Here is a 22,537-nt window from a genome sequence, read left to right on the forward strand (position 1 = left end):
ATAATAATAATAATAATTACAGGACACCACAGGCTGCTCACCCTGTATAATAATAACAGGACACCACAGGCTGCTCACCCTGTATAATAATAATAATAATACTAATAATAATAACAGGACACCACAGGCTGCTCACCCTGTATAATAATAATAATAATAATAATTACAGGACACCACAGGCTGCTCACCCTGTATAATAATAACAGGACACCACAGGCTGCTCACCCTGTATTATAATAACAGGACACCACAGGCTGCTCCTCCTGCATAATAATAATAACAACAGGACACCACAGGCTGCTCAACCTGTATTATTATAATATTATTATTATTATTATTATTATTAATAACAACAACAACAACAACAACAGGACACCACAGGTTGCTCCCCCTTTATAATAATAATAATAACAGGACACTACAGGCTGCTCCCCCTGTATAATAATAACAGGACACCAAAGGCTGCTCCTCCTGCATAATAAAAGGACACCACAGGCTGCTCCCCCTGTATAATAAAAAAATAACAGGACACCACAGGCCACTCCCCCTGTATAATAATAATAACAGGACACCACAGGCTGCTCCCCCTGTATATTAATAATAATAACAGGACACCACAGGCTGCTCCCCCTGTATAATAATAATAACTGGACACCACATGCTGCTCCCACTGTATAATAATAATAATAATAATTACAGGACACCACAGGCTGCTCCCCCTGTATAAAAATAACTGGACACCACAGGCTGCTCCTCCTGTGTAATAATAACAGGACACCACAGGCCACTCCCCCTGTATAATAATAAAAATAATAATAATAAAAGGACACCACAGGCTACCCCCCTGAATAATAATAACTGGACACCACAGGTTGCTCCCCCTGTATAATAATAATAACTGGACACCACAGGCTGCTCCCCCTGTATAATAATAATAACTGGACACCACTGGCTGCTCCTCCTGTATAATAATAATAACAACAGGAAACTACAGGCTGCTCCCCCTGTATAATAATAATAATAATTACAGGACACCACAGGCTGCTCCCCCTGTATAATAATAATAACTGGACACCACAGGCTGCTCCCCCTGTATAATAATAATAATAATAATAATAATAATAATAACTGGACACCACAGGCTGCTCCCCCTGTATAAAAATAACTGGACACCACAGGCTGCTCCTCCTGTGTAATAATAACAGGACACCACAGGCTGCTCCCCCTGTATAATAATAATAACTGGACACCACAGGTTGCTCCCCCTGTATAATAATAATAACTGGACACCACTGGCTGCTCCTCCTGTATAATAATAATAACAACAACAGGAAACTACAGGCTGCTCCCCCTGTATAATAATAATAATTACATGACACCACAGGCTGCTCCCCCTGTATAATAATAATAACTGGACACCACAGGCTGCTCCCCCTGTATAATAATAATAACTGGACACCACAGGCTGCTCCCCCTGTATAAAAATAACTGGACACCACAGGCTGCTCCTCCTGTGTAATAATAACAGGACACCACAGGCCGCTCCCCCTGTGTAAAAATAACAACAGGACACCACAGGCTGCTCCCCCTGTATAATAATAATAACAGGACACCATAGGCTGCTCCTCCTGTGTAATAATAATAACAGAACACCACAGGCCGCTCCCCCTGTATAATAATAATATCTGGACACCACATGCTGCTCCCCCTGTATAGTAAGACGCCATTACCTGATCTCCACGGACCCTGGGAGACTGCAGCAGTCGATGAAACTCACTTCCTGCATGTGGACCGCACAGTCCGGAAGTAAGGTGGAACGCACAGGCAGGAAGTAGGGCATGATTGGCAAAGGCTGCTTACTGGTTACTGGGTCCTCCCCTACTACACCCCGCCCACAGCCCCGGCCTATGTAATGAATGTTAACCCACATGTCCTCAGTTCAGGAGGCCGGCGGCCATTTTGTTGTAGACAAGTCCAGCAGCAGCAATAGGTTCCCTGGCCTTATAGTGACGTCAGAAGCGGCGGCCATTTTCCCCTGATCTAAACTCCGCCTTCCTTCTATCATTCCCACAAGGCAGCAGGAGCAGAGAGCAGCCATTGCTGTGTCTGGCAGCAGGTAATGATATTATTATTATTATTCTATAGGCTGAGCAGCTCTGGTGTCAGGTTCTGTACTACAGGGGGAGCAGCCTCTGGTGCCTTGTTATAGTGCAGCTGGAGCAGCTTCTGGTGCTGCATTATCCCCGTACAGGTGGCTGACACTCTAGTGTCCTATTACCGTAATGCAGGTGGCGCAGACCGTGCCGTTACTGTAATACAGGTAGCGCGGACCCCACCATTACCGTCATACATGTGGCGCAAACCCCGCCTTTACCGTAATACAGGTGGTGCAGACCCCACCATTACCGTAATACAGGTGGCGCAGACCCCGCCTTTACCGTAATACAGGTGGCGCAGACCCCACCATTACCGTCATACATGTGGCGCAAACCCCGCCTTTACCGTAATACAGGTGGCGCAGACCCCGCCTTTACCGTAATACAGGTGGCGCAGACCCCGCCTTTACCGTAATACAGGTGGCGCAGACCCCGCCATTCCCGTAATACAGGTGGCGCAGACCCCGCCGTTACCATAATAGAGCAGCCTGTGTTGTCATAATATACAGGGGTAGCATCCTGTACTGTCATAGTATACAGGGGGAGTGGCCTGTGTTGTCATAGTATACAGGGGGAGTGGCCTGTGTTGTCATAATATACAGGGGTAGCATCCTGTGCTGTCATAGTATACAGGGGGAGCGGCCTGTGTTGTCATAATATACAGGGGTAGCATCCTGTGCTGTTATAGTATACAATGGTAGCATCCTGTGCTGTCATAATATAGAGGGGTAGCATCCTGTGCTGTCATAGTATATAGGGGGAGTGGCCTGTGTTGTCATAATATACAGGGTTAGCATCCTGTACTGTCATAGTATACAGGGGGAGCGGCCTGTGTTGTCATAGTATATAGGGGGAGTGGCCTGTGTTGTCATAATATACAGGGGTAGCATCCTGTGTTGTCATAGTATACAAGGGGAGGGGCCTGTGTAGTCATAACTTACAGGGGTAACATCTTGTGTTGTCATAGTATACAGGAGGAGCAGCCTGTGGCATCCTACTCTACAGGGGGAGCAGCCTGTGGTGTCCTGTTGTTGTTGTTGTTATTATTATTATACAGGAGGATCAGCCTGTGGTGTCCTGTTATTATTATACAGAGGGAGCAGCCTGTGGTGTACAGTTATTATATTTATTATATTTATTATACAGGAGGATCAGCCTGTGGTGTCCTGTTGATATAATGCGGGAGGAGCAGCCTGTGTTGTCCTGTTGTTATTATTATACAGAGGGAGCAGTCTGTGGTGTACAGTTATTATTATTATTATTATTATTATACAGGGGGAGCAGCCAGTGGTGTCCTATTATTATTATACAGGGGAAGTATTATTATTATTATAATTATAATACCGGGGGAGCAGCCTGTGGTGTCCTGTTGCTGTTGTTGTTGTTGTGGTTGTTGTTGTTGTTGTTGTTATTATTATTATTACTATTATGCAGGGGGAGTAGCCTGTGGTGTGCATTGGTGTTGTTGTTATAATTTTACAGGGGAGCAGCCTCCAGCGGCCTAAGAAGCGGTAATAACCCTTTTCGGGACTGTGCAATCAGCTCCTAAGCCTGTATATTCTGCCTAAACTGGTGTCCAGTTATTTAAAAGGAACGGACATTTCTGGTTCACTTATTCTGCCGGTGGTCACATTCACTTTTAATTGGTTATTAATCAGAGTTATTAATAAAATTTTTAATCTGTTTTCATTCAATCCATCTAATTTTTTAATTTTTAGTATTAATTGAATTCAGCGCTGCTATTATTGGTTTTCTTTTTGTGTATGCTTAGGTATCAGGATTGACTAATCCTGTTATATAGCAGCAGCCTTAGAACAACAGCCCATATTGCGCCCGAGTACCGTTCTTGGTAATTTCCATTATACAGGAGGAGCAGCCTTTGTTGTCCTATTATTACTATTATAAAGAAGGAGTAGCTAGTGGTGTCCACTTATTATTATTATTATTATACAGGGGGAGCACCCTGTGGTGTCCTGTCATTATTATAATACAGGGGAAGCATGCTGTGGTGTTCTGTTATTATTACTATACAGGAGGAGCAGCCTGTGGTGACTTGTTATTATTATTATACAGGAGGAGCAGCCTGTTGTGTCCTATTATTAATATTATAAAGAAGGAGTAGCTAGCGGCGTTCACTTATTATACAGGGTCAGCAGCCTGTGGTGTCCTGTCATTATTATTATACAGGGGTAGCAGGCTGTGCTGTCCTGTTGTTCTTGTTGTTATTATTATTATTATACAGAAGGGAGCAGCCTGCTGTGTCCTATTATTATTATTATTTTGCAGAGGGAGCAGCCTGTGGTGTCATTTTATTATTACTATAAAGGGAGAGCAGAATGGGGTGTCCTGTTGTTATTAGTATAATACGGGGGGAGCAGGTTTTTGTGTATGGTTATTATTATACAGGGACAGCAGCTTGTGGTGTCCTGGTAGTATTATTATTATTATTATAATACATTTGGAGTGGTGGTGATGACACAGTGATTTCACTTATATTAGTAGTAATAGAGGGACATGAGTGGGGGAAGTGAGGGGGATCTGGGAGCATCACATTGACATCACTTATATCAATAGTAATAATACAGGAACATGACTGGGGAGGTGAGGGGATCTGGGAATGTGACAGTGACATCAGTTATGGCTATAGTAATAATACAGGGACATGACTGGGAAGGTGAGGGCATCTGGGAATGTCACAGTGACATCACATATATAGTAATAATACAGGGACATAACTGGGGAGGTGAGGGGATCTTGGAATGTCACCATGACATTACTAATTTCTCATACATCCTAGAGGATGCTGGGGACGCTTCAAGAACCATGGGGTATAGACGGGATGCGCAGGAGACATGGGCACTTTAAGACTTTGAATGGGTGTTAACTGGCTCCTCCCTCTATGCCCCTCCTCCAGATTCCAGTTTAGATTCTGTGCCCAGTGAGACTGGTCACACACAGGGGAGCTCTACTGAGTTTCTCTGAAAAGACTTTATGTTAGGTTTATTATTTTCAGGGAGCACTGCTGGCAACAGTCTCCCTGCATCGTGGCACTTAGGGGAGAGAAGCAGACCTACTTTTGTGAGTTTCAAGGCTCTGCTTCTTTGGCTACTGGACACCATTAGCTCCAGAGGGTCTGATCGCTAGGTACGCCTAGATGCTCGTTCCCAGAGCCCGCCGTCACCCCCCTTGCAGAGCCAGAAGTCCGATACTTTGCCCAGTTACTACTCCCGGAGATCGACACGAATACTGTTTCTTATGTCGACCATAATGTTTCTCTATCGTCCTAGTGGATGCTGGGGTTCCTGAAAGGACCATGGGGAATAGCGGCTCCGCAGGAGACAGGGCACAAAAAGTAAAGCTTTTCCAGATCAGGTGGTGTGCACTGGCTCCTCCCCCTATGACCCTCCTCCAGACTCCAGTTAGATTTTTGTGCCCGGCCGAGAAGGGTGCAATTCTAGGTGGCTCTCCTAAAGAGCTGCTTAGAGAAAGTTTAGCTTAGGTTTTTTATTTTACAGTGAGTCCTGCTGGCAACAGGATCACTGCAACGAGGGACAGAGGGGAGAAGAAGTGAACTCACCTGCATGCAGGATGGATTGGCTTCTTGGCTACTGGACATCAGCTCCAGAGGGACGATCACAGGTACAGCCTGGATGGTCACAGGAGCCGCGCCGCCGGCCCCCTTGCAGATGCTGAAGTAAGAAGAGGTCCAGAATCGGCGGCTGAAGACTCCTGCAGTCTTCTAAAGGTAGCGCACAGCACTGCAGCTGTGCGCCATTTTCCTCTCAGCACACTTCACACGCAGTCACTGAGGGTGCAGGGCGCTGGGGGGGGGGCGCCCTGGGAGGCAAATGTAAACCTATATACTGGCTAAAAATACCTCACATATAGCCCCCAGAGGCTATATGGAGATATTTAACCCCTGCCAAACTTCACTAAAGAGCGGGAGACGAGCCCGCCGGAAAAGGGGCGGGGCCTATCTCATCAGCACACAGCGCCATTTTCTCTCACAGAAAGGCTGGAGAGAAGGCTCCCAGGCTCTCCCCTGCACTGCACTACAGAAACAGGGTTTAAACAGAGAAGGGGGGCACTAATTGGCGATATAAATATATATAAAGATGCTATAAGGGAGAAACACTTATATAAGGTTGTCCCTATGTAATTATAGCGTTTTTTGGTGTGTGCTGGCAAACTCTCCCTCTGTCTCTCCAAAGGGCTAGTGGGGTCCTGTCCTCTGTCAGAGCATTCCAGGTGTGTGTGCTGTGTGTCGGTACGTGTGTGTCGACATGTATGAGGACGATGTTGGAGGAGGCGGAGAAATTGCCTGTAATGGTGATGTCACTCTCTAGGGAGTCGACACCGGAATGGATGGCTTATTTAGGGAATTACGTGAGAATGTCAACACGCTGCAAGGTCGGTTGACGACATGAGACGGCCGACAAACAATTAGTACCGGTCCAGGCGTCTCAGAAACACCGTCAGCCTCAGTCGGTCGACACAGACACGGACACTGAATCCAGTGTCGACGGTGAATAAACAAACGTATTCCTCATTAGGGCCACACGTTAAGGGCTATGAAGGAGGTGTTACATATTTCTGATACTACAAGTACCACAAAAAAGGGTATTATGTGGGAGTGAAAAAACTACCTGTAGTTTTTCCTGAATCAGATAAAATAATAATGAAGTGTGTGATGATGCGTGGGTTTACCCCGATAGCAAATATTGGCGTTATACCCTTTCCCGACAGAAGTTAGGGCGCGTTGGGAAACACCCCTTAGGGTGGATAAGGCGCTCACACGCTTATCAAGTGGCGTTACCCTCTCCTGAGACGGCCGCACTTAAAGATCCATCAGATAGGAGGATGGAAAATATCCAAAAAAGTATATACACACATGCAGGTGTTATACTACGACCAGCTATAGCGACTGCCTGGATGGGCAGTGCTGGGGTAGTTTGGTCAGAGTCCCTGATTGAAAATATTGATACCCTGGACAGGAACAATATTTTACTGTCGTTAGAACAAATAAAGGATGCATTTCTTTATATGCGTGATGCACAGAGGGATATCTGCACACTGGCATCACGGGTAAGTGCTATGTCCATTTGGGCCAGAAGAGCTTATGGACGCGACAGTGGACAGGCGATGTGGATTCAAAACGGCATATGGAAGTTTTGCCGTATAAAAAGGGGAGTTATTTGGAGATTTGGTGGCCACGGCTACAGCCGGGAAATCCACCTTTCTACCTCAAGTCACTCCCCAACAGAAAAAGGCACCGACTTTTCAACCGCAGTCCTTTCGTTCCTTTAAAAATAAGAGAGCAAAGGGCTATTCATATCTGCCACGAGGCAGAGGTCGAGGGAAGAGACTGCAACAGGCAGCTCCTTCCCAGGAACAGAAGCCCTCCCCGGTTTCTACAAAAGCCTCAGCATGACGCTGGGGCTTCTCAAGCGGACTCGGGGACGGTGGGCGGTCGTCTCAAAAATTACAGCGCGCAGTGGGCTCACTCGCAGGTAGATCCCTGGATCCTGCAGATAATATCTCAGGGGTACAGGTTGGAATTAGAGACAGATCCACCTCGCCATTTCCTGAAGTCTGCTTTACCAACGTCCCCCTCCGAAAGGGAGACGGGTTTGGAAGCCATTCACAAGCTGTACTCTCAGCAGGTGATAGTCAAGGTACCTCTTCTACAACAAGGGAAGGGGTATTATTCCACTCTATTTGTGGTACCAAAGCCGGATGGCTCGGTAAGGCCTATTCTAAATCTGAAGTCCTTGAACCTGTACATAAAGAAGTTCAAGTTCAAGATGGAGTCACTCAGAGCAGTGATAGCGAACCTGGAAGAAGGGGACTGTATGGTATCCTTGGACATCAAGGATGCGTATCTCCACGTTCCAATTTACCCCTCACACCAGGGGTACCTCAGGTTCGTTGTACAAAACTGTCACTATCAGTTTCAGACGCTGCCGTTTGGTTTGTCCACGGCACCTCGGGTCTTTACAAAGGTAATGGCCGAGATGATGATTCTTCTTCGAAGAAAAGGCGTATTAATTATCCCATACTTGGACGATCTCCTAATAAGGGCAAGGTCCAGAGAACAGCTAGAGATGGGATTAGCACTATCTCAAGAGGTGCTAAAGCAGCACGGATGGATTCTGAATATTCCAAAATCCAAATTAATGCCGACAACTCGTCTGCTGTTCCTAGGGATGATTCTGGACACGGTTCAGAAAAAGGTTTTTCTTCCCGAGGAAAAAGCCAAGGAGTTATCCGACCTGGTCAGGAACCTCCTAAAACCAGGAAAGGTGTCTGTACATCAATGCACAAGAGTCCTGGGAAAAATGGTGGCTTCTTACGAAGCAAATTCCATTCGGCAGATTCCATGCAAGAATTTTCCAAAGGGATCTGTTGGACAAATGGTCAGGGTCGCATTTTCAGATGCACCTGCGGATAACCCTGTCTCCAAGGACAAGGGTATCTTTTCTGTGGTGGTTGCAGAGGGCTCATCTATTGGAGGGCCGCAGATTCGGCATACAGGATTGGATCCTGGTGACCACGGACGCCAGCCTGAGAGGCTGGGGAGCAGTCACACAAGGAAGAAACTTCCAGGGAGTGTGGTCGAGCCTGGAAAAGTCTCTTCACATAAACATTCTGGAACTAAGAGCAATCTATAATGCTCTAAGCCAGGCGGAACCTCTGCTTCAAGGAAGACCGGTGTTGATCCAGTCGGACAACATCACTGCAGTCGCCCATGTAAACAGACAGGGCGGCACAAGAAGCAGGAGTGCAATGGCAGAAGCTGCCAGGATCCTTTGCTGGGCGGAGAATCACGTGATAGCACTGTCAGCAGTGTTCATCCCGGGCGTGGACAACTGGGAAGCAGACTTCCTCAGCAGACACGATCTTCACCCGGGAGAGTGGGGACTTCATCCAGAAGTTTTCCACATGCTAATAAACCGTTGGGAAAGACCAATGGTGGACATGATGGCGTCTCGCCTCAACAAAAAACTGGACAGGTATTGCGCCAGGTCAAGAGATCCGCAGGCAATAGCTGTGGACGCGCTGGTAACACCTTGGGTGTACCAGTCGATGTATGTGTTTCCTCCTCTGCCTCTCATACCAAAGGTATTGAGAATCATACGGCAAAGCGGAGTAAGAACGATACTAGTGGCTCCGGATTGGCCAAGAAGGTCTTGGTACCCGGAACTTCAAGAGATGGTCACGGACGATCCGTGGCCTCTACCTCTGAGAAGGGACCTGCTTCAACAGGGTCCCTGTCTCTTTCAAGACTTACCGCGGCTGCGTTTGACGGCATGGTGGTTGAACGCCAGATCCTAAAAGGAAAAGGCATTCCAGAAGAAGTCATTCCTACCTTGATTAAGGCAAGAAAGGAAGTCACCGCGAAGCATTATCACCGCATTTGGCGGAAATATGTTGCGTGGTGCGAGGATCGGAGTGCTCCGACGGAGGAATTTCAACTGGGTCGTTTCCTACATTTCCTGCAATCAGGATTGTCTATGGGTCTCAAATTGGGATCTATTAAGGTTCAAATTTCGGCCCTGTCAATATTCTTCCAAAAAGAATTGGCCTCAGTCCCTGAGGTCCAGACTTTTGTCAAAGGAGTACTGCATATACAGCCTCCTGTGGTGCCTCCGGTGGCACCGTGGGATCTAAATGTAATTTTAGATTTCCTCAAATCCCGTTGGTTTGAACCACTAAAAGATGTGGATTTGAAATATCTCACATAGAAAGTGACTATGTTACTGGCCCTGGCATCCGCCAGGAGAGTATCTGAATTGGCGGCTTTATCTTATAAAAGCCCTTATTTAATTTTCCATTCGGATAGGGCAGAGCTGCGGACGCGTCCGCATTTTCTCCCTAAGGTGGTATCAGCGTTTCACCTGAACCAGCCTATTGTAGTGCCTGCGGCTACAAGCGACTTGGAGGACTCCAAGTTGTTGGACGTTGTCAGAGCTTTAAAAATATACATTTCAAGGACGGCTGGAGTCAGAAAATCTGACTCGCTGTTTATACTGTATGCACCCAACAAGTTGGGTGCGCCTGCTTCTAAACAGTCGATTGCTCGTTGGATTTGTAACACAATTCAACTTGCACATTCTGTGGCAGGCCTGCCACAGCCTAAATCTGTTAAGGCCCATTCCACAAGGAAGGTGGGCTCATCTTGGGCGGCTGCCCGAGGGGTCTCGGCATTACAACTCTGCCGAGCAGCTACGTGGTCAGGGGAGAACACGTTTGTAAAATTCTACAAATTTGATACCCTGGCAAAAGAGGACCTGGAGTTCTCTCATTCGGTGCTGCAGAGTCATCCGCACTCTCCCGCCCGTTTGGGAGCTTTGGTATAATCCCCATGGTCCTTTCAGGAACCCCAGCATCCACTAGGACGATAGAGAAAATAAGAATTTACTTACCGATAATTCTATTTCTCGGAGTCCGTAGTGGATGCTGGGCGCCCATCCCAAGTGCGGATTATCTGCAATACTTGTACATAGTTATTGTTAACTAATTCGGGTTATTGTTTAGGGAGCCATCTTTCAGAGGCTCCTCTGTTATCATACTGTTAACTGGGTTTAGATCACAAGTTGTACGGTGTGATTGGTGTGGCTGGTATGAGTCTTACCCGGGATTCAAAATCCTCCCTTATTGTGTACGCTCGTCCGGGCACAGTACCTAACTGGAGTCTGGAGGAGGGTCATAGGGGGAGGAGCCAGTGCACACCACCTGATCTGGAAAAGCTTTACTTTTTGTGCCCTGTCTCCTGCGGAGCCGCTATTCCCCATGGTCCTTTCAGGAACCCCAGCATCCACTACGGACTCCGAGAAATAGAATTATCGGTAAGTAAATTCTTATTTTCCTGACTAGATCCATAAAATCAGCATTCAGTACATGTTTCATACACATTAAGAACGTATTAACGTCACTAGGAACCCTGCTGTTCCTGTCAAAGGGGATATTTATATATGAGTTATATATTTGTGTGTATAGCTATATTTAAAGATATATATATATATATATATATAAAAAATTTATAATGAATGCTGAGGTAAAGTTATTCCTTCTCATGTGCTGAGTGGCCGTGACCAGATATTTTCAAATCCTCAAGAGGATTCCGAGTGTTTATTCTTTTCCCGCCGTGGATAGAATAAAGTGAGTCACCCCCTGTTCTGCATGGGGCCCTGTCACAAAGGATCATATGCAGGAAGATATGTGATACTCTAATTATGTGTCCGCGTGTACGTTGATTGTACTTGCATTACGTGCGCGTAGGGGGGAAGTAGTTGTATGCAGGGTACTCCTGAAGTTGGGTAATATCTATAACATTGCAGCAGACTGCCGTGCGACCACAAGGGATATAGGACTCTTGGGTTAGCAGGCCAATTCCATGGTGGTCTCGACTAGGAGGGCGTTGTGGATTCACCAATGGAATGCTGAGGCTGACTCCGAGAAGAACTTGAGTCCCTTCCCTATGAAGGTGAAACCTGGATTGGGGATGGTCTTGTTAAGTTGATCTCGGCAGATTCCACTGGTAAGTCTACCTTCTTGCCCTATGTTCCCTCACAACGGTTGGTGATGCATTATTGTAGGATGCAGTCATTTCGACCGAATAGATACGGATTTCCCTTTCTTTGCAGTTAGAGGATGGTGAAAAGGTCAGAGGTCAGCAGTCTTTTCAAGTTTGCTGAAGCAGAAATCCTCCTCTGTTTCTGCCACATCCACCGCATGACGCTGGGTCTATCTTGCGGGAGTCTACACTGGTGGGACCACGTATAATACTCTTTAGTCAGTCCTGGAACGGACATGGACCAGTGAGTTTAAGAATAGAGTCCCAAGGGGGACATACTGCAGTTTCCAGACGTTTCCCTTCACCGATATTTCAAATAGACCTTACCGATTCTCCTGTGGATGGGGAGGTAGTATGCAACGCCATACAAGAGTTGTGTCAGGATCAGGTCATTGTCCTGCTGTCCCGGTCACAAAAACAAAAAAGCTGTTATTCAAGCTTTTTCGTGCTCCCTAGGCCGGACGGCTCGGTCAGAACAATCCTATATCTAAAATCCCAAAAATTTCTACTTAAGAAGTTGAACTACAAGCTGGAATCTCTCAGGGCAGGAATCTCCAATCTGGAAAAGGAGAAAGGGGGTCTAATTAAGGTTTCTTCCGCATTAGGCTTACCTGGGTTTGCTATTCAGGATTGTCATTACCAATTCACTGGAATGATGGCGATATGATGGTTTTCCTTCGATAGTAAAAGAGTCGTTATTATTCTGTACTGGGACGCTCTCCTGATTACGGCGAGGTCAAGAAACCAAGTGGTGCAAAACGTTGCATTCTCCTTGACAGTTCTTCAACAAAGTAGTTGGCTCCTGAACTTGCCAGAATCACTGTTGATCCCAACGACGCTGTAGTCGGCGTTGGAAATACTGTTAGACACAGAACTGTTGAGAGTTTGGCTTTGTCCCACAAGTGCCCCTATTTAATCTTCCATACGGATAGAGCGGAGTTGAGAACTTATCAGCAATTTTCTGCCAAAAGTGGTTTCGTCGTTTCACATGAACCAACCTATTGTTGTGCCAGTGGCTACTGAAGTCTTGACGGAATAGAAGTCTCTCAATGTGGTCAGAGCTTTGAAAATTTATGTCGCCAGAACGGCTCAGATTAGGACAACGGAGGCTCTGTTTGTCCTGTAGGATCCCAACAAGATTGGGGCTCCTGCTTCCAAGCAGACTATTGCACGCTGGATCTGTGATACGATTCAGCAGGCTCATTCTACGGCTGGATTAGCGTTACCGAAATCGGTGAAGACCCATTCTACCAGAAAGGTGGGCGCATCCTGGGCGGCTGCCCGAGGGGTCTCGGCATTACGACTTTGGTGAGCAGCTACTTGGTCGGGTTCAAACACCTTTGCAAAGTTTTACAAGTTTGATACCCTGGCTGATGAGGACCTCTTGTTGGGCCAATCAGTGCTGCAGAGTCATCCGCACTCTACCGCCCGTTCTAGAGCTTTGGTATAAACCCCATGGTTCTTGAAGTGTCCCCAGCATCCTCTAGGACGTATGAGAAAATAGGATTTTAATACCGACCGGTAAATCCTTTTCTCTTAGTCCGTAGAGGATGCTGGGCGCCCGTCCCAGTGCGTACTGTATCTGCAGTTATTGGGTATGGTTACACACATGGTGTGTTGCGTTTAAGTCAGCCTGTTGCTGACGTTAATCATGCTGTGGCATGCGTTATGCTGTAATTGGTTGTGTTTACCCACAGGTTGTGTTATGCTTTATGTCAGCATATTGCTTCATATTCTTCATGCCGTCGGCTGGTGTTCTATTGAATGGAACGTTCTGCGCCATACTGGAGGTGTGAGCTGGTAAGATGCTCACCGTGGTTTAACAATAAATTATTTCCTCGTAATGGCCGTCTTCCTGGGCACAGTTACTTAAACTGGAGTCTGGAGGAGGGGCATAGAGGGAGGGGCCAGTTCACACCCATTCAAAGTCTTAAAGTGCCCATGTCTCCGGATCCTGTCTATACCCCATGGTTCTTGAAGCATCCCCAGCATCCTCTACGGACTAAGAGAAAAGGAATTACCGGTAGGTATTAAAATCCTATTATCTATAATAATAATACAGGGACATGACTGGGGAGGTGAGGAGATCTGGGAGTATTTACAGTGATATTGATGTCTCCCCCATTTAGCAGGACTGCAACATAGTGAAGAAGACATCCGGTGAGCGTGAGACCCCCAGCAACCATCCTCGTGTTGCAGGTGGACTAAGCCAGACCTAAAGCCCCATCACGGTGCCTCTACCTCACTCACTGACACACTAATACATAAGAGACACAATGACCAGAAGATACTAGAACTCCCCAACAAGATCATTCAGCTGCTGACTGGAGAGGTGACTGCTGGGAATGGGGCATTATAGAGTAACACCAGGGGACGTGTCTGGGTGATGACTGGAGAGGTGACTGTTGGGAATGGGGTGTTATACAGTAACGCCGGGGGATGTGTCTGGGTGATGACTGGAGAGGTGACTGCTGGAAATTGGACATTATACAGTAACACCATGGTACGTCTCTGGGTGATGACTGGAGAGGTGCCTGCTGGGAATGGGGCTTTATACAGTAACACCAGGGGATGTGTCTGGTGATGACTGGAGAGGTGACTGTTGGGAATGGGACATTATACAGTAACACCAGGGGATGTGTCTGGGTGATGACTGGAGAGGTGACTGCCGGGAATGGGACATTATACAGTAACAACGGGGGGCGTGTCCGGGTGATGACTGGAGAGGTGACTGGGAATTGGACATCATACAGTAACACCATGGTACGTCTCTGGGTGATGACTGGAGATGTGACTGCTGGGAATTGGACATTATACAGTAACACCATGGTACGTCTCTGGGTGATGACTGGTGAGGTGACTGCTGGGAATGGGGCATTATACAGTAACACCAGGGGATGTGCCTGGGTGATGACTGGAGAGGTGACTGCCGAGAATGGGACATTATACAGTAACACCAGGGGATGTGTCTGGGTGATGACTGGAGAGGTGACTGCTGGGAATGGGACATTATACAGTAACACCAGGGGATGTGTCTGGGTGATGACTGGATAGGTGACTGCTGGGAATGGGGCATTATACAGTAACACCAGGGGATGTGTCTGGGTGATGACTGGAGAGGTGACTGCTGGGAATGGGACATTATACAGTAACACCGGGGGATGTGTCTGGGTGATGACTGGAGAGGTGACTGCTGGGAATGGGACATTGTACAATAACACCAGGGGATGTGTCTGGGTGATGAATGTGTCACTGTGGGTGTTAGATTCCTATAAGGTGTCAGGATGTCACTGTCTATGTCTCCATGCAGGAGGGGGAGTATATAGAGGAACACAGGGGTCTGTACAAGGACGTGATGATGGAGAATCACCGGCCCCTCACATCACTGGGTAAGAGGAGACTGTCATGTATTGTACAGGGTAGAGCAGGTATGGGGGCCCCTATATACACACATCACCTGATAATCACATATATACACTGTACTCAGTCACTGTGTGTCTCCTACAGATGGACCCAGTAACAGAGATACCCCAGAGAGATGTCCCCGTCCTCTGTATTCCCAGGATTGTACAGAGAAGAATCACAGGCTCCCACAGGAAGATCAGGTAGGTGGGATTTAGGGTCTCCCCAATGTACCAAAGTGACTGTCACTATATGATCTGTAGAGTAGCTGTGTGTCTTATACACTGATATTATACTGTTTCACCTCAGTTTAGTCTGACTGTATGCAAATGTCATTATAGTGTTTGTTTGTTTGTTTTTTATAGGTAGAAAGTCTGTCTGATATTAAAACAGAAGATACAGAGGGAGAAGAAGAGATGTATGTGACTGATATAAAGGCAGAAGATATAGAGGGAGAAGAAGAGATGTATGTGACTGATATAAAGGCAGAAGATACAGAGGGAGAAGAAGAGACGTATGTGACTGATATGAAGGCAGAAGATATAGAGGGAGAAGAAGAGACGTATGTGACTGATATAAAGGCAGAAGATACAGAGGGAGAAGAAGAGATGTATGTGACTGATATAAAGGCAAAAGATATAGAGGGAGAAGAAGAGATGTATGTGACTGATATAAAGGAAGAAGATATAGGCGGAGAAGAAGAGACGTATGTGACTGATATAAAGGCAGAAGATATAGAGGGAGAAGAAGAGACGTATGTGACTGATATAAAGGCAGAAGATATAGAGGGAGAAGAAGAGACGTATGTGACTGATATAAAGGCAGAAGATACAGAGGGAGAAGAAGAGATGTATGTGACTGATATAAAGGCAAAAGATATAGAGGGAGAAGAAGAGATGTATGTGACTGATATAAAGGAAGAAGATATAGGCGGAGAAGAAGAGACGTATGTGACTGATATAAAGGCAGAAGATATAGAGGGAGAAGAAGAGACGTATGTGACTGATATAAAGGCAGAAGATATAGAGGGAGAAGAAGAGACGTATGTGACTGATATAAAGGCAGAAGATATAGAGGGAGAAGAAGAGACGTATGTGACTGATATAAAGGCAGAAGATATAGAGGGAGAAGAAGAGACGTATGTGACTGATATAAAGGCAGAAGATATAGAGGGAGAAGAAGAGACGTATGTGACCGATATAAAGGCAGAAGATATAGAGGGAGAAGAAGAGACGTATGTGACTGATATAAAGGCAGAAGATATAGAGAGAGAAGAAGAGATGTATGTGACTGATATAAAGGCAGAAGATATAGAGGGAGAAGAAGAGACGTATGTGACTGATATAAAGGCAGAAGATATAGAGGGAGAAGAAGAGACGTATGTGACTGATATAAAGGCAGAAGATATAGAGGGAGAAGAAGAGACGTATGTGACCGATATAAAGGCAGAAGATATAGAGGGAGAAGAAGAGACGTATGTGACCGATATAAAGGCAGAAGATATAGAGAGAGAAGAAGAGATGTATGTGACTGATATAAAGGCAGAAGATATAGAGGGAGAAGAAGAGACGTATGTGACTGATATAAAGGCAGAAGATATAGAGGGAGAAGAAGAGACGTATGTGACTGATATGAAGGCAGAAGATATAGAGGGAGAAGAAGAGACGTATGTGACTGATATGAAGGCAGAAGATATAGAGGGAGAAGAAGAGACGTATGTGACTGATATGAAGGCAGAAGATATAGAGGGAGAAGAAGAGACGTATGTGACTGATATAAAGACAGAAGATGTAGAGGGAGAAGAAGAGACGTATGTGACTGATATAAAGACAGAAGATATAGAGGGAGAAGAAGAGACGTGTGTGAGGGGTGATCAGCAGTGTAAGGAGGAGGAGATCCCTACAGATATCAGCACAGGTGAGTAATAAACACTTATTACAGAAGTCACATATTCTCATTGCTCAGTCACTACAGCAATCTCATATCCTACACCCTCCTCCGCCATCAGCCCTGTTTTCATTTGGGTGTTTCTTACACAAGCTATCCATGACAAATATCACATGTAGAGAGTTATTACACACAACACTATAATGTTATTAAAAGTAACAAGCAGAAGTTTATTATTAGTGATTATATATAAATGTGTATATATGTATAAAATATAATTAGTAAAGTTTTTTGTGGAGTGCCTAATTTATATGCATTTTGTTAGATGATGCAGGTAAGAAATATTTCCTGCTATACAGTAGACCTGAGCTCACCAAATACAGTTCGTATGAGATTCAGAAATAAAATGAAATTTGAATCTAGAACTACAAGTAAAACAGATTAAAAGCTTATCACAAGTACATATCTGTATAATCATAAGACAAGCATTTTTCAATTGTCACCCTTACATGGGTGGGCTTGTTCTTATCCACTGCCAATTCACTCTAAATGCAAATTGCGTATCCGCCAACGTGTTTCGTCAATAGTGACTTCTTCAGGGGTGTTTTCTGTTAAAGGCTTTATCCTCAAATATCAGTTGTGTAGACTTGAAATAATTGTGTAACCTTCAGACGGTAATTGTGGACTTATTCATGATGAACACATTCCTAATTACTTGTGAATAATAGTTCCTGCTCTGTGCAGTTCTGAGGTTATGACTTTAGGGAATGTAATGGTCAGATCAAATATTGCTCAATCTAAGTAGCCTTACTACATACATAAATGTGTCTTGCATTACTATTTTAACTAAAAATAATAAACAGTGGCGTTTTAGTTCATGTATTGCTCAATGCATTTAAGCCTGCAGCCCCCGTCAAGGAACCCCACTATACTGCAGATCCTACTCTATTGCTCAAATAATTACAATAAAAACAGCTATCACATTAGTGTTAAACTTTAGGTTTGCTCTCAGCGGCAGAACAGTGGCTGAAAGGCTTGGATAGGTTTTCAGAGCACCAGTCTGACGTGCCACCACATCTCACGTGGCCCTCCAATTCACCAGATCTGGGACTGTGGGACTGCTTGGCTGGGTCTGGCATTGTACTGTTGGTGCAGTTCCTGATGCGTTTGGAACGATTGGTGGTTGCTAGGCGCCCTAAATGCCTGTGGTCCCGATTTGTCATGATCTACTTTCGCCCACTGTTCTGCCGCTGATATTCTTGGTGTCCATGCTTCTTCCACTGTAGATGGATACTACTCACTGTCTACAAGGGATCACCAACAAACAAATGCCGGTCTCGGACAAAACCAGTGGCTCCCTTTTGCCAGTTGCATCACGTGCACGACCCATGGTTCCATCTGAAAAAGAAACAATATCTCAACAAATTTGCATTGTATCAATACCTCCATAGGTGTGCGCAGGGGTGGGGGGGTCCTTGTTGCGCACAGGCACCCCCTAATATTTGGCATCCCGATCTCACATGCCTGATGCAGCGATCGCCGAACAGGCTGATTATTGTCCCCTCTGCGCTGCACCCTGTCAGGACTGCATTACTGACCGGATGCTTGGGTTAATCAAGGGTGCCACTGCCACGGCTTTCAAACTCCCGGCTCCACCTCCATGTACAAAAACAGCGTGATGTGATGTGATTACATCATGCTGCTCGCACGCCCACCCGCCACATGCCCAACTCTCTCCTTCTATGCTATGCCAACGCCAGCCACTGATGAGGATCAGCATGCAGCCAGCGTTCCTCTTAGGAAGACAAATTCAATACTGGCAGGCGGTCGACGGCAAAATTGACACATCATTCGTTTTTTCAGCAGCAGCAGCAGCAGTACTAGTCTGTGACTGTCAGTGTCAGTGAGTGACTGACTTGTAAGTAAGCTGCTGCAGCTTGCAGGGGAAAGAGAGGGGGAGCCAGACCAGGCTGAGGAGGAGCAGTGTAATTGCAGTGAGTGGCATCAGGGGTGTTTGCTTGGTGCACACCACAACATCTGACAATGTATCTGCTTTATTAGGATTGGTACAGGGGTGGATATTTTATATTGCGTTGACCGTCAATAGATGGTGCTAGACACGCCCAAAAGGCTAGATACACCCCTCCGACGGTGCACCCCCTAATAAAATGTGCTGGACACATCTATGAATACCTCAGACATTCACAATGATCATGCAGTAGTTTTAGTGTCACCATCTTCACGCATGTGCATGTCCCGTGTCGTTAATATACCCGGTGGAACCGTCCATGTCGCCATCCGTCGCTCACTCCAGCGCATCAAAGTGACGTCATCTGACACATGCTACGTCCGGGGACACGGAGAGAACCTCGTCCACGTGACCTATAGTAACCAATGGGGACAAAAGTATCAAGTAACCTGCAAACAAAACAGTGTAACAACACCGATCTAATTCTATCCTCTTAGATATATATATATATATATGTTCCTCTGGCAGGATCCACAGGTTATCCACAGGATAACATTGGGATATGATGACGTGACAGCGGAAATAGCACCAAACAGTCACGAGATTTGTAACAAACTGTCAAAGCTTTCAGCCTCCCAGTATGCAACAGGCCTGTCCATCTATCCCCGCCTCCTGGCTCAGGCAAATCAGTTTTTCTCCGGCTGGTTCCACAGGTTATCCACAGGATAACATTGCGATATGCCGGAGCGACAGCGGAAATAGCACCAAACAGTCACGAGCTTTCTGGCCTCCCAGGATGCATCGGGCTCCTCTATATAATCCCACCCACTGACTCAGTCAAATCAGTTTTTTGTTTGGTGCGGCAGGAGCCAGACCATGGTCACAGGGCTGCTGTTAGAGCAGTCCTAAGCTCTTATTATTTTATTTTTATAGTCTGTTTTGAGTGATCTTTCTTAACAGCGTCTTAAATGCATACTAGAAAGAGTCGCTCCAACAACTCCCCACCAGGTCGCAACAACACTTACCTTCGCGGTACAGTGCTGTCTCAGCGGGCGTCTGTGACGGATGTTCTAGCAGGTCCAGCAGACGTTACCAGGCTGTGGCCGGAGCATGGGGAGAAGGTAAGGCATCGGTTTCCTTTTACTAGGGGTTTCCGGACACAGCCGCACTGTATTGGAGGAGACTACAAACAGTGGTTGATACGCCGCCACTCTTAAGTGCAACAGCGCTATGCTTTAGGGACCATAGGCACCAGGACTAGGTTGAGGCCGCGATCCCTAGAGTTTATGTCAGCAGGGGGAGTCAGACGCTCTCCTGGTCGCCCCTCCCCCCAGTTCATGACCAGTTTCCACGCGTCTCCCGTCCATGAACTGATGGCCTCTTTTCCGTCTCAGACGCTACAACGAGGGTACTCGGTCGCAGCTTGGTGTACACTAGAGTTTCCGCCTAGACCGGGTCGCACACAGGAGCGTCTGCATACACTTATCGTTCACTGAGCGTCTGTGTCCGTTATTGAGCGTCTGTGTCTCTCATCAGTTACCGGAGCGGTAGTGTACACTAGTAGCGTCTGAATCCATTCAGCGTCTTTCGAGCGTATTGATCGATCATGGAAGGGGTGAGTCTCCCTGTATCCCACTCTACTGAGTAAGGGTTATACAGTACTAAAATTCCTTCTACTTGTTAGTATGAATTGTTAATTTTGGTACATATTGCATATGAGGCCTGTACAGTACTGTTGTTTTCTACAAAAATGTCTGAAAAACTTGTTATAATAGCTGTTAAAACATAGATACAGCAATTGTACTCCTACTTACTTGTAAAGTAATTGTTTGTGGTTGATTATATTCTCATATGACAATGTTTAATATATAACATGTGACTGACTGCTAGTGTGATTGCTGACTTTTATATGTTGTCAGTTTTATTCTGAACCTCAATTCAGGTGCACGGTTGTGGTCAGATTGATTTCACTTCTATATATTTATATGTGTGTGTGTGTGTGTGTGTGTGTGTGTGTGATTCTCAGTCACAAATTGTGTAGTTGGTAAACACGGAAAAATTGACTATGTCTGTGAGCGGCAAAAGTGACGAGGATAATTTATCAGGCACTCCTACATCCTTGTTTATTTTGTATAACGGGGATTTTAGTAGGTTTGGAACAGTTTATTACTTATGATGGGTTATGTACAAACTGTTATGCGTATCGGCAAAGTAAAAAGCAGGCTCCAGTTTAACAACCAGTAGAGCCATCATGGAGTATGTTCGCGCAGACCTTGTCTGCAATATTGGACAGATTAACTCCTGCAGTTCCACCCCAGGGAATAGGTTACACTATTAACCCATACTCCCTCCTTATAATTTGGTTCCAGTAGCTTCTACAAGTAGCCAGGCTGTTAGGACCAGGGATACATCCATGTTCCAGACTACACAAGATGATACAACAGATGAGGATACAGTGTATTCTAATACCCCATATGATGATCAGTCGGAGGGTTTTAGCTCAGAGGATATAGCTGAGCTTATTGATGCAATGAAGGCTATTCTCTCTTTGGAGGAATCAGCCAAGACAGTGTCAAAATCTAAAGCACCTGTGTGTAAATGAACAAAGACAGTTAGGACTGAATTTCCAGTATCAGAAGATCTGACGGAAATGATGGAATAACCTTGGGATACGCCTGGTAAAAAATATAAGATTCCGAAAAAATGGGATTCTTGTTATCCTTTTCCAGCTGCGGATTGTTCAAAAAGAGAAGTTCCTCCTAAAGTAGATGCACATGTAGTGCGACTTGTGCGTAAATCTGTTTTACCATTGCCGTCTACTTCACTGTCTGATGTTACAGATAGAAGAATAGATGGTTTATTGAAAAATATTTTTTTCTCTCTCGGGGGCTGTAGTAAGGCCAGCTATGGCTTCAGCCTGGATGACGAGAGCGATGGTAGAATGGGCGGAGAAACTAGAAAAAGGCCTCTTCCCTTCCACAGGTGAGGCGGAATCTCTTATAGTCCGTATAAAACAAGCTGCGCAATATTTGGAAGAAGCAGCACTTGATATGGGTACAATTGCTTCTAAAGCATCAGCCTGGACAGTAGCTGCTCGCAGAGCAGTTTGGCTACGTACTTGGAAAGCGGATGCAGAATCCAAGAAGGTTCTGGAAGCTCTGCCTTTCGCTGGTGATATTCTGTTTGGAAAACAATTGACAGATATTCTAGAATCGGAAGCTGAATCCAAGAAGGTCAGACTTCCGGTTAGTTATAACCCTAAGACTAGGGGTTTGAAATTTTGTCCATTTCGATGGCAAGGCAGAGCAAAAGGGAAAGAGGAACCTAAGCAGCCCCAGTTCAATAAGTCAACTAGGGGTAGGAAGCAGTGGGCCAATAGACGGCCGGCTTCCAAGCCAGAACAGAAGCCATCAGTCTGAGGGTACTGGCCTCCAGCTGGAGGATTCCAGGGTTGGGGGCTGACTCCTTCAATTTGCACATATATGGCAGCAGTCGACGACAGATGCTTAGGTGCAGAAGGTGGTATCTCTCGGTTATGGTTTCCCC

The 22,537-nt window shown here is 45.8% G+C and overlaps 1 protein-coding gene across 1 annotated transcript in view; it reads left to right on the forward strand.

Annotated features, from left to right (window-relative positions):
• Positions 1–22,537, forward strand: part of LOC134983471 (zinc finger protein 84-like) — a 98,931-nt gene that overhangs the window by 62,481 nt on the left and 13,913 nt on the right. The window contains exons 5-6 of the mRNA XM_063949142.1: positions 13,431–13,523; positions 16,773–17,052. Coding sequence (XP_063805212.1) covers positions 13,431–13,523; positions 16,773–17,052 — 373 coding nt within the window. The remainder of the gene's footprint in view (positions 1–13,430; positions 13,524–16,772; positions 17,053–22,537) is intronic.

This window comes from Pseudophryne corroboree, assembly GCF_028390025.1.
Source record: "Pseudophryne corroboree isolate aPseCor3 chromosome 3 unlocalized genomic scaffold, aPseCor3.hap2 SUPER_3_unloc_16, whole genome shotgun sequence".
Lineage (NCBI taxonomy): Eukaryota > Metazoa > Chordata > Amphibia > Anura > Myobatrachidae > Pseudophryne > Pseudophryne corroboree.